This window comes from Thamnophis sirtalis, unplaced genomic scaffold, assembly GCF_051295495.1.
Source record: "Thamnophis sirtalis isolate CommonGarterSnake01/CBP01778 unplaced genomic scaffold, rThaSir2_p1.2 scaffold_3, whole genome shotgun sequence".
NCBI lineage: Eukaryota > Metazoa > Chordata > Lepidosauria > Squamata > Natricidae > Thamnophis > Thamnophis sirtalis.
This window is the reverse complement of record NW_028261383.1, coordinates 23,328,656-23,341,375: the sequence shown is the minus strand read 5'-3', so window position 1 is coordinate 23,341,375 and position 12,720 is coordinate 23,328,656. Positions and strand designations below refer to the sequence as shown.

Sequence of the window (12,720 nt, the reverse complement as noted above, 5' to 3'; positions counted from 1 at the left end):
GCTGCAGAAGTCAGACAGGTGCAAAAGGTGTCAGGGCATGGGGTGCCTACGGGCGATGGTCCTAAGCCCATGATGGTGAACTCTCCACTTGAGTGGAAAGTTGGACTAGATGACCTACAAGGTCCCTTCCAACTCTGTTAATCTGTTGATTCATATCTGCCCAAACGCCAGGCAGCTGATTTTCGGCCTCCCAGAGGTTTGGGGAAGGCCATTTTCGCCCTTCTCAAACTTCAGGAAAGCCTCTGGAGCCTGGGGAGGGCTAGCTCATTGGGCCCATATTTCGCCCTCCCCAATCTCCTGAGGTTTTCCTGGAGCCTGGGGAAGGTGAAAATGGCCTCCCCCGGCCCCCTGGAGAAAATTCCAACCTCAGCTTGGAGGCGAGCAGTGCGGCGTATGTGTGTGTTTGTGGGTGTTGTGTGCATGCAGGAGGGTGCTTTACATTATGGGTGCCAGTATGTGCCTATGCCATTGCACATGCGCGCTTGCATTTTTGGCCACCAACAACAAAAATTCAGCCATCCCTGTCCTAAGGGAAGCGGGTAGGACATCCCCCGAAACTCAGACCTGGTGCTTATTTTGGGGCCCAAAAGAAAATAAAAGTGGGTCTTATTTTTGGGGAAAACATGGGTATATATATAACATGGGTATATATATATATGTATATGTATATGTATATGTATGTGTATGTGTATGTGTATGTGTATGTGTATGTGTATGTATATGTATATGTATATGTATATATATGTATATATATGTATATGTATATGTATATATATGTATATATATATATATATATAACATGGGTGATATATATATATATATATATCAGAACTTCCAGGTATATTTGATGATAAACTCTTTGGAATTCTATGAACTCATGAATGACCCAAGTCAACAAATAAATTTCATAACTGAATGTATATTTGACATGCATTTGACATGTATATTGAAAATGTAAATAATGAATGTAACAGGTTAAGTTAGCATTTTGGCATCCTGCCTTTTATTGTAATTGATGTCTTTGGATCTGGTTTTTTTTTAGATATTGTGCAGTCATTTTATAAACCATTATTAAACTAACCGTTTTATGTGAATCTTACAGGCAAAAGAATGCCAAAGAGAGCACGATGGAGAACTGAATCACAAGCAGCATTAAAATGCAAAGGAAACTAAGGCAGCAATCAAAATCTTCTTAGTTCTTCGGGAATATCCAAAACTTTTCTTCCCTGGCAGCTTACAGATAAGAAAGACAAAACTAGGAAAAGAGTTTTGAGCTGGACAAAAAACAGAGTATCTGGAAGAAACATATGAAAATATCAAGGGGAATAATTTCCTACTTCAGAAAAAGAGGGAAATATCTGGAAGTCAGTGGAAACGATAAAGGTCACTTGGACAGCCAGATAAGGCAGATCGTAATGCAGGCCTCACCCTGTGAGGAAGGAAACAGTTACTTGAATCAATGCTCCGCCCAGCAAGGGATTGAGAGTATTTTTGATGTCCTTGAGAATCCAAGAATGTCAGTGGTGGAAAAGATCCACAGATCTGCCTATTATGGCAAAAGCCAAGATTATCGATCACAGGCGATTGTGCCTGAGAGGATCCACACTGGAGAAAAGCCATATCAATGTTCTCAATGCAGCAGAAGCTTAAGGCAGAACAGCTTCCCTGTTGTTCATGGAAAGACTCACACCAAAGAAAAGCCCCACCAGTTCTCCCAATGTGACAAAAGGTAAAGCAAGGGGGGCAAGCGGATAGTACACCAGAGGACACTCACAAGAGAGAACCCATATGAATGTCCAGATTGTAAGAAAAAAATCAGTCGAACTTCCAGTTAGGCAATACACCTGAGGGTTTACACAGGATAAAGACCCTTTGGATGTCCTGACTGTCATAATTTTCAATTGGTGATATTATCTCTTGATTCTATCTTTCTGTTAATGCAGCCTAGTATTGTATTGGCTTTTCTTTTGCCACTGCAGTACATTCTGGCTCATATCTAAATGATTGTCCACTAGAGCTTCAAGGGTTCTCTCGTAGCTACTGCTTGAGCCAGGTTCTATCTATTCTGTACCAGTCCATTTGGATTTTCTTGCATAAGTGTAAAACGTTATTTTTCCTCCAACAAATTTAATTTTGTTAAGTAGGGCCCAGTGTTCAAATCTATTGAGATTCTATTCTCTTGAGCCTGTCTTCTGAGGTGTTGGCTATTCCTGCCAACTTGGTGCCATTTGCAAATTTCATGCATTCCTGTTCGATTCCTTCATGGATTATATTCTACTGCTTCTTTTTATATTTTATTGAATTCCAGTAAGTCGTGGTCACTTGCCCAAGGTGCCGACAACTTCTATTTCTTCTGTCGCTTCTCTATTAGTAAGAATTAGGTCGAGTATAGTTTTTCCTCTAATTCCCTCCTCTACCTTTTGGATGACAAAGTTGTCAGCTAAGTTGGTTAGGAGTCTGTTCAATCTCCTACTTGCTGTATAGTTTGTCTCCCAGTTGAAATCAGGGCAATTAAAATCTCCCATTAAAACTTGTTGTTGCCCTCTTGATATAGTTTGTAATCCACACGGGTACTGAAAATTACAAATGAATAAAATTTACAAGTTTTTTTACTTCTTGCCAATAAGTGTGGTATTTCTTTCCCCATCCATGTATTAACCAGGTTCAATTGTGCTTAATCCATCTTTGATTGCACAGGGAGTCCTCACTTACCACTTCTTCCCCGAGCCTTCAAAGTTACTATGGCACAGTAGAAGCAGTCCTGCACCTGGCCCACAACATTTGTGTTAATCCCAGCATTTGTTCCGTGACCGCATGTCAGCAGTTTTCAAGGTGCAGGAAAAGAAGTTGCACCAATTCGGGTTCTGCCAAAAGGTGCACATTTATGATGGCGGCAGCATCCCACACTCATGATCCCCATTTGTGACCTTCCAAGATAGCTTCTGACAAGCAAGATCAGTGGGTATACTGGCAGGAAATTGCAAGTTCCATGAGCAAAAGGGGTGGTTCAAAGCAAGCGGAGGCTTTTGGCATCATTTCATCAGTTAAAGCCCCCGCATCTCTAAATTTAGGGCAGAAGGTTTGACTGTAACCATTTTGGGACATATTGTCAGGCATGAGAGACAGAGATTTTCTCCATATATACACGTGTAGGTGGGTGTATCTGTATTTCTCTCTATGCATATATCTGCAGCTACCTAACCTATCCCTAGCACTTCCATATATATTGGATAATAACACTTTGCATTGCTAAGAATTTGTGATTGACCCAACGAAATAACTGAATTTGATTGAATGGATATTTGAACATGGATTTGTCATATGAATCATCAATCATCAATAATGTAAGTGATTATTGTAGTGTTGGGGAATGTTTGTTTTTTCATTGTAATATATACTGGTTTTTTTCAGAGTACATGATGCACCAGAGTATAAGATGGACCAAGTTTTTGAAGAGGCAAATTTTTAAAAGGTTTTTGCACTCTGCAGACATCCCCAAAACGGCCCGTTTTTCATCAAAATGGGCCCTTTTTTTTTTGAAAAAGGGTACGCATAGCCTTTAGGAGACTTGTAGAGTGCTTCTGGGGGCTGGGGGCCCAAAAAAGAGAAAAAATGGTCCATTTTTTACAAAAACAGGCCCGTTTCTTGTCGAAAGGCATGCCTAGCCTTTAGGAGGCTTATTGAGTGCTCCTGGGGGGGGGGGGGGGAACTGGCTGTTTTTTGTTCATTTTTGCTCCCCAAGACCACTCTGGAAGCCTTCTAAAGGCTGTGCACGGCAATTTTTGCAAAGGGGGCGGGGTTTCAGGAGGCCAAAAATGTTGTATTCAATGTATAAAACGCATCCAGATTTTCATCTTTTTTGAGGGAAAAAAGGGCATCTTATACTCAAAATACAGTACATTTTTCCTTTTTTCACATCATCTCTATAAACAACTAGCTCATAACCTGGCTTAACCCAGGTATGTATTTATCCCAATCCTGTAATAGAGAGAGCCCCCTTGTGGAGTATGGCAACTCCACCGTGCTGTACAGTAGAAGCCATTTTAAGACATAACAGGCTCTATCTTAACAGAACTTGAATCCAAAATCACTATCATCAAAATGTCTGTGACTTGACATAATTCAGTCCTTTTAATTTAAGCATCCCAGGCGTTCTTGGATTATGCTGGAACACAAACACAGATTGACACACACACAGAGACACAAACACACTGAGAGGTGTCATGCGTGCCTCCATCAATAAGCAAGAAAGAAGACTCCCAACTCCATTGTTCGTGGAATTAAAATACTTTTACTGGTTATGAAACGATAGCAGTGAAAGTAAACAAAATCTGGGCCAGAAAAGTGCGAACAAGTACATATCAAATGACCCCACCCCAATGTCCAATCTGCAACTCCCTAAGGTGTCAAGTGGGTTGCATCTCCAAAAGGCATCATCATGTTGGCATGCAAGATGGTTCACCTTCACCAGGTCCAAAGACCGGCCACCGGCATGCCCAGAAGATGGTGCAAAGAAAACTCCCTTTTCCATATCACCCCCTGTACCATTTATTCCCATCCCAAATACCATGCCCCCACCCTCTCCGTTTTTATGGCAGCTGATAGCAAGTAAGTGAAGCAGAGGCTGACAGGTGTTAGGGATGTCTTACCCCCACAGTATTTGTTTCCAGACGGTAAGTAAGCTGTGTACCAGGTTTGGCTGAAATTGCTCGAGGTGTTCCAGAGTTATGCTGGAATACACACACACAGCCATACATACTGTATATATAAAAGCTACACTTTGAATCTTACAGGCAAACAGGATGGCAATAAGAGCACTTGGGGCAACTGTAAATAAGAAGCAACATTGAAAAGGGAAGAAATCAAAATATTTCCATTTCCTTCAGAAAACCATGCAAGGGATGGTTTTCTGAAGGAAAGGGTGGGAGAAAACATATGACTGTGCAGATTGTATATGCATATATACATATACTCTGCATATGACTGTGCAGAATCTGCAGACTGTGCAGATTATAGAGCCGAGGTGGCGCAGTGGTTAAATGCAGCACTGCAGGCTACTTCAGCTGACTGCAGTTCAGCAGTTCGGCTGTTCAAATCTCACCAGCTCAGGGTTGACTCAGCCTTCAATCCTTTCGAGGTGGGTAAAATGAGGACCCGGATTGTTGTTGGGGGCGATATGCTGACTCTGTAAACCGCTTAGAGAGGGCTGAAAGCCCTATGAAGCAGTATATAAGTCTAACTGCTATTGCTATTGCTATTGTGGGAAAGTTTCATCAGAAATTACCAGGTCTTGAGACACTAAAGGACGCAAACAAAGGAATAAAACCATTTGAACATCCTTTTGTGGGAAAAGTTTCAGTGAGAATTCCATCTTGATGAAGCACCTGAGGACTCCCACAAAAGCGAAACCATGTGAATGTCCTGATTGTGAATAAACCTTTAGTCACAATTTCAGAATGGTGATTCATCAATAGTTTGACTCCAAGGAGAAACTGTATGAGTGTCAATTCTAGCCTGGTGACACACCAGAGGATTCACCCAGGAGAAAGGCCCATTGAATGCCATATCTATGGGAGCTTTCAGTCAGAATATCAATTTGGTGACTCATCAGAGGACTCACACAGGAGAGAAACCCTTTGAATGTCCTGATTGTGGAAAAGGTTTCAGTTATATTTCCAGCTTGGTTAGACACCAGAGGACTCGTGCAAGGGAGAAACCCTTTGAATGTCCTGATTGTGGGAAAGGTTTCAGTCAGAATTCCAGGTTGGTTAGACACCAAAGATTCACACAGAGGAGAGAAACCCTTTGAAGGTCCTCTCTGTGGGAAAAGCTTTAATCATAATTACAACCTGGTGAAACACCAGAGGACTCTCACAAGAGAAAAACCCTTTGAATGTCGAATCTGTAGGAAAAATTTCAGTCAGAATTGCCACCTAGTGATACACCAGAGGACTCACACGGTAGATAAATCTTTGAAATGTCCAGTCTGTGGACATTACTTCTAGCAGCATAAACCATCCCTTATTACACACAAGGTAATCTACATTAGGAAAAGTAGCTGAGTAGAGAGAGTGCTAGAATTTCATTTGTGATCTATTGAAAGTATAGGTGAATAAACTCCCTTTGCGGTTATTTTATTCTAGGCTCCTCCATACAACAGATCCCAGAACCAAAATCCACTATCCTCACCATCCATGCCTTATTAAATCTGCATTAAAAATGGCATTGCAGGGTGTCTTATTAAAAAGGTTAGCCTGGTGATCAGTTAGCCATGTGGTTTGATAGACTATTCTATTTTTGCCACTTTTTAACATTTTTTTTGCGACGGGGGGGGGATATTTCTTCTACCATGCGTAGGCAGTAAAACCGTCCTTTTTAGGCTGCATTTTCTATGTCCTGCTGTATATGTTTCTCTGTGTGATCTAATGGGAGTCTTCAGTGCAAGCAAATTTACAGAATTTACACCTGGCATTTAGCAGATATAAAATTTCCTCCTCCAAGAATGAAACTTGATGGTTGATGCTCTTGGATGCAGCCCTGGCCAGCAGGAGTGAAGCTCGTTCCCCTGGAGTGTCTGGCCTGATGCTGCTGCCATGCCCTAAAATCCTGGGAGCCACAGAGTCATAAAGTTTTGGCATGTAGAGAGGTTTTGATCTCCACTGAGAGTCACCCCTAAGAAACCTGATTGTGTAATTCTGTAAAAGCTTCATGAACTTTTAGGGCTCGGCACATAGCTAATCTTCACAAGGTTAAGTAACATCACATTTCACTATTTCACTAGGCTCAGCTGCAAAGTCCGTTGCTAGAAGTCAAAAACGACTTGATAGCATTTAATCAGTGGAAACATTTTGCAAACGCCTCAGGTAGAAACTGGAGAAGGATTTTTTTTTCTGCCTCCAATCTGGAGATGGTGCTCAAATAGGCAACACTTGTGCCTAGACAGAGGATAATACTTGGGGTTGAGCTTAAAGGAGTTAAAACCATCGAGTACTGAATTGCTAGAAGGGTTGGAAAGCGACGGGAAAAGTAGAAGAAAGTCCAGTTGCCTTTTGAAAAAAGCACCTTTGGGAATAGCTGAACTTCCTGTTCCGGATCACTCATGGGAGGAGAGTGGTGTGCAGAGCGGCTTTTGTGCTCTTCCCATGGCCGAAGCAGCAGCTGGAAGGTGAGTTGAGGGCGGGTGGGAGGAGAGTCCTGGAAGCAGAGAAGCAACTGGGCTGAAGCATCTCAGCTGCTGCTGCTGCAGGTTCCTTCCCTCCCCGAATTTAAGCCCACTGGGGCTGCACGCTGTGAAACTGGTGGCTGCAGTTTTCCTTCCAGTGGGAAGATTAGAAAAGTCTCTTCCAAGTGAAGGAGGATTCTTTGGGAATGGCTTCCCTCCAGAGGTTGTGGGGGCTCCCATCACTGGAGGGTTTGTGACAGAGCTGGGAGGGACCTTGCAGGACTTCTATTCAGACGCTCTGATCATTTGCAGTTTTGGGGGCTTTACGGTTCTGGAGATTTTGTGATAATGCATGAGTGGCATTTCGTTTTTATATATATAGATTTTCCAGTATTTCCCACACTCCTTGCATTGTTTTCTCCTTTAGGATTTTTATCCCATGAAATTTTGCTTAGGCTCTGAACTTCTTAAAATCAGCTCTTCTAAAGTTTAAGACACTGGTTGGATTATATTCTGTTGCTTGTGTTTGCATTTTATTGAATTCCAGTAAGACGTGGTCACTCTCCCAAGGTTCCAGCAACTTCAAGTCCTTCTATCGTTTCTTTATTAGTAAGAATTAGGTTGATATAGTTTTTCCTCTAGTTCCCTCCTCTTCTTTTTGGATGACAAAGTTGTCAGCTAAGTTGGTTAGGAATCTGTTCAATCTCCTACTTGCTGTATACTTTGTCTCTCAGTTGATATCAGGGTAGTTAAAGTCTCCCATTATATCTTGAAGTTGCCCTTTTGATATAGCTTGTAATCCACACGTGTATTGAACATGACAGATGAATAAAAGTTTTTTTTTATTTCCGTGTCCTGACAATAAGTATGGTATTTCCTGTCCCATGCAGGTATTAACCAGGTTCAATTGTGCTTAATCCAGCACTTCTTAAGAAATAGCTATTGGCATCTTTGGTTGCACAGGGAGTCCTCATTTACCACTTCTTCCCTGAGCCTTCGAAGTTACTATGGCACAGTAGAAGCAGACGTGCACCTGGTTCACAAAATTTATGTTAATCCCAGCATTTGTTCCGTGACCGCATGTCAGCAGTGTGTGTGGTTTTGAATTTGATGTAAAAGGAGTTGCAACAATTTGGGTTCTGCCAATAGTTGCACATTTATGATGCCGGCGGTATCCCACACTCATGATCCCCATTTGTGACCTTCCCAGCTAGCTTCTGACAAGCAAAATCAGTGGGTATACTGGGAGGAAATTGCAAGTCACAGTCATATGAAATTGCCTTGAACAACCCACCGTAATTAGCTTAACAACTACAGAGGAACAGATCTAAATTAGCACTTTCATGTGACATGATGCTTAATGATTGAGCTGCTTAGTGACAGAAATATGAGTTCCAATTGTAGTAGTTTAAATAAGGACTACTTGAGTTGGGTTTCACGAGAGGGGTTGTAGATAGTATTTTCTTCTCTTATTTGCAGCTGAGGACTTCTATAAGCAAAATGGTCTATACTATTTTTCTTTTTTCACATCATCTCTAACAATTTTATAAACAATTAAAGTTACATTTTTATTTGAATCTTACAGACAAAAAGGATGGCGATGAACGCTCTGGACAACTGAAAATAACAAGCAACCTTGACAAGGGAAGAAAATCAAGCCAGAAATCAGAATATTTTCCATTCTGTCAGAAAACCATACAATTCTGATCCTCCTCCAGCAGCTGATAGTCAAAAGAAGGAATAAGCAGATTATGCAGAACTCAGGGATACAGTGCATGAAAAAGTGAAGGGAGAAACCTTATGAATATTCAGATTGTGGGAAAGGTTTCATTAAAAATTCCCATCTCCTGAGACACAAGACCATGCACAGAGGGGAGAAAAACTTGGAATGTCCTGATTGTGGGAAAAGTTTTAGTCAGAGTTCCAGCCTGGTGAAACACCAGAGGACTCACACAGGAGAGAAACCTTTTGAATGTCCTATCTGTGGGAAATGTTTCAGTGATAATTCCAATCTGGTGATACACCAGAGAATACACACAGGAGAAAGGCCCTTTGAATGCCGTATTTGTGGGAAAAGTTTTAGTCAGAGTTCCAGCCTGGTGAAACACCAGAGGACTCACACAGGAGAGAAACCATTTGAATGTTCTGACTGTGGGAAACGTTACAGTCAGAATTCCCACCTGGTGATACACCAGAGGACTCACACAGGAGAGAAACCCTTTGGATGTTCTGACTGTGGGAAACGTTACAGTCAGAATTCCCACCTGGTGATACACCAGAGGACTCACACAGGAGAGAAACCCTTTGAATGTCCTATCTGTGGGAAATGTTTCAGTGATAATTCCAATCTGGTGATACACCAGAGAATACACACAGGAGAAAGGCCCTTTGAATGCCGTATTTGTGGGAAAGGTTTCAGTCGGAATATCAATCTGGTGACTCATCAGAGGACTCACACAGGAGAGAAACCCTTTGAATGTCCTGATTGTGGGAAAAGTTTTAGTCAGAATTCCATGTTGCTTATACACCAGAGGTTTCACACAGGAGAAAGGCCCTTTGAATGTCCTATCTGTGGGAAAAGCTATATCAATAATTCCAGCCTTGTGATACACCAGAGGATTCACACAGGAGAAAGGCCCTTTGTATGCTGTATCTGTGAGAAAGGTTTCAGTCAAAATTCCCATCTGGTGATTCATCAAAGGACTCACACAGGAGAAAAACCTTTTGAATGTCCTGATTGTGGGAAATGTTTCAGTGATAATTCCAACTTAGTTAGACACCAGAGGACTCACGTAAGAGAGAAACCATTTGAATGTCTCTATTGTGGGAAAAGTTTCAGTAAAAATTCCTACCTAGTGATACACCAGAGGACTCACACCAGAGAGAAACCCTTTGAATGTCCTGATTGTGGGAAATGTTTCAGTGATAATTCCAACTTAGTTAGACACCAGAGGACTCACGTAAGAGAGAAACCATTTGAATGTCTCTATTGTGGGAAAAGTTTCAGTAAAAATTCCTACCTAGTGATACACCAGAGGACTCACACCGGAGAGAAACCCTTTGAATGTCCTGATTGTGGGAAAGGTTTCAGTCAGAATTCCAAGTTGATTAGACACCAAAGGATTCACACAGGAGAAATGCCCTTTGAATGTCCTGATTGTGGGAAAAGCTTTAACGATAATTCCAATATGGTGAAACACCAGAGGACTCACACGAGAGAAACCCTTTAAATGTCCTAAATGTGGGAAACGTTTTAGTGATAATTCCAGCCTAGTGAGACATCAGAAGACTCACACAGTAAAGAAACCCTTTGAATGTCCTGATTGTGGGAAAGGTTTCATTAAGAATTCCAGCCTGGTGAGACACCAGAGGATTCACACAGGAGAAAGGCCCTTTGTATGCTGTATCTGTGGGAAAGGTTTCAGTTAAAATTCCCATCTGGTGATTCATCAAAGGACTCACACAGGAGAAAAACCTTTTAAATGTCCTGATTGTGGGAAATGTTTCAGTGATAATTCCAACTTAGTTAGACTATAGGAGAGAAACATTTTGAATGCCTTATCTATAGAAAAAGTGTCAAGTCAGAATTTCCACATAGTGATACACAAGAAGACTCACACCGTGGAGAAATCTTTATCTGGTCTGTGGACATTGCTTCAAACATAAATCATCCCTTATTGCACATAAGGTAATCCATATGAAGAAAACTAGATGTTAAAGTAGATGAAATTAGAGAATACTTGAATTTTATTTGTGATCTCCCATTGAAAGTGTTGGTGAGAAATTGATTGTTTGAATTTTGGCCTGATTCATTTTGCTCAAACATTTGTCAGGATTAAATTTGTAGGTGGAGAGAAAAGGAAAATGGAAAATGGCTAACTACTAATTTCTAGTTATCTGGATATATCCTTTTGCAGAAGTAGGAAAAATTCCTCAAAACGGAATTTTGGATGGAGCTTTTGTATGTTGATTATGGAATTTCCACATGTGGAATTTCAGTCTTCTACCTTGGTTTCACCCAGATTTTAAGCCCCAGAATTCTGTAGAGAGCATAAATGTTGTCCTCAAGATATAACTATGATGGACCTTGAATTACAGCTGCATATTGCAATGGCTGTTAATTGAAATTGCTTTCCTTTACTATCCAAATCCCCCTTTTCTCCCTGAGGCAGCCATTAATCAAATGTGCGAGTCGCTAAGCAGAACACTGTCTATTCAGAGCTGGGGAAAACCCTTGGAGGCCTTGCACAGAGCCAGGCTTGCCTGCCATAGGCATCTCCAGGCCTCCCCCACCCTCCAAGACACTCTTGTGCTGTGTATCCTAACCCTTGTGTCCCCTTGGCCCTTCACTCCCTCACCCAGGTTCCCCTTGCACCAGGCTCCCACCCCCCCAGACCTCACACCCTCTTCCTCCTTACCTTTTGAAGACCTCTGAACCTCATGTTGGGGAGGGAGGGAGGGACGTATATCATTTGGTCTCAGGACTTTGTCCTGGAAGCAGCCCCAATTTTCATTGGGCCCCGGATTCATCTGTGGTAATGGTGCAATGGCCACACGGCATCCTGCTACAAGCGGCAGCATAACATACGCATACTTGACTCACATTCTTCTCTGCCTTCTCAGAAGGGAAGCAAGAGTGAAAGAAAGTGAAGTCAAGTGGAAATGGTTGGAGTGCACTTAGAGGAGTTTAGCCAAAGGGAAAAAGATAGCTTTTTAAAACATCATTTCCTCAAAAAATAATCCTCCAGAAGTTAACAATTTTTTAATCAGCTGAGAAATAGTTTGAAGATAGCTTGCATGGGCTGCAAGATAAGCTATGCGGTGTCTAGCCATGAGCAGCCGTAGAAGAAGTCAGGTGGCGGTGCAACAGGTGTCAGGGCGCGGGCCGTCTGGCTGCAATGATCCTAAGGTAAACAGGTAAGATATGCCCTGAAACTAAGACCTGGTGCTTATTTTGAAGAAGATAAAATTGGGTCGTATTTTCAGTGAAACACGGGTATGTAAATATGTATAATCTGTCCCCAGCACTTCCTGGTATATTCGATGATAACTCTTTGGAATTCTATGAACTCATGATTGACCCAAGTCAACAAATTAATTTCATAACTGAATGGGCATTTGACAGGTATATTGAAAATATAAATAACAAAGGTAAGAAGTTAAGTTAGCATTTTGGCATCTTACCCTTTTATTGTAATGTACGACTTTGGATTTCTTTATTTTTTAAATCTTGTGCAGCCATTTTATAAATCATAATGAAACTAATCCTTTTATGTGAATTTTATAGGCAAAAGAATGCCAAAGAGAGCACTGTGGAAAACTGAATCACAAGCAGCATTAAAATGCAAAGGGAACCAAGGCAGCAATCAAAATCTTGTTAGTTCTTCTGGAAATCCCCAAAACTCTTCTTCCCCGGCAGCTTACAGATAAGGAAGACAAAACCAGGAAAAGAGTTTTGAGCTGGACAAAATGTAGACTATCTGGAAGAAACATATGAAAATATCAAGGGGAATAATTTCCTAGTTCAGAAAAAAAGGGAAATATCTGGAAGTCAGTGG

At 41.5% G+C, this 12,720-nt stretch overlaps 1 protein-coding gene across 1 annotated transcript; it reads left to right on the top strand.

The window, feature by feature from the left end:
* The first annotated feature begins 1,415 nt into the window (after positions 1-1,415).
* Positions 1,416-12,720, top strand: LOC148047595 (uncharacterized). Its single transcript, XM_087708086.1, is given in 4 exon segments — positions 1,416-1,729; positions 8,952-10,376; positions 10,378-10,850; positions 12,450-12,720. Coding segments are annotated over 3 exon segments (1,953 nt in total). The 3' UTR covers positions 10,592-10,850; positions 12,450-12,720.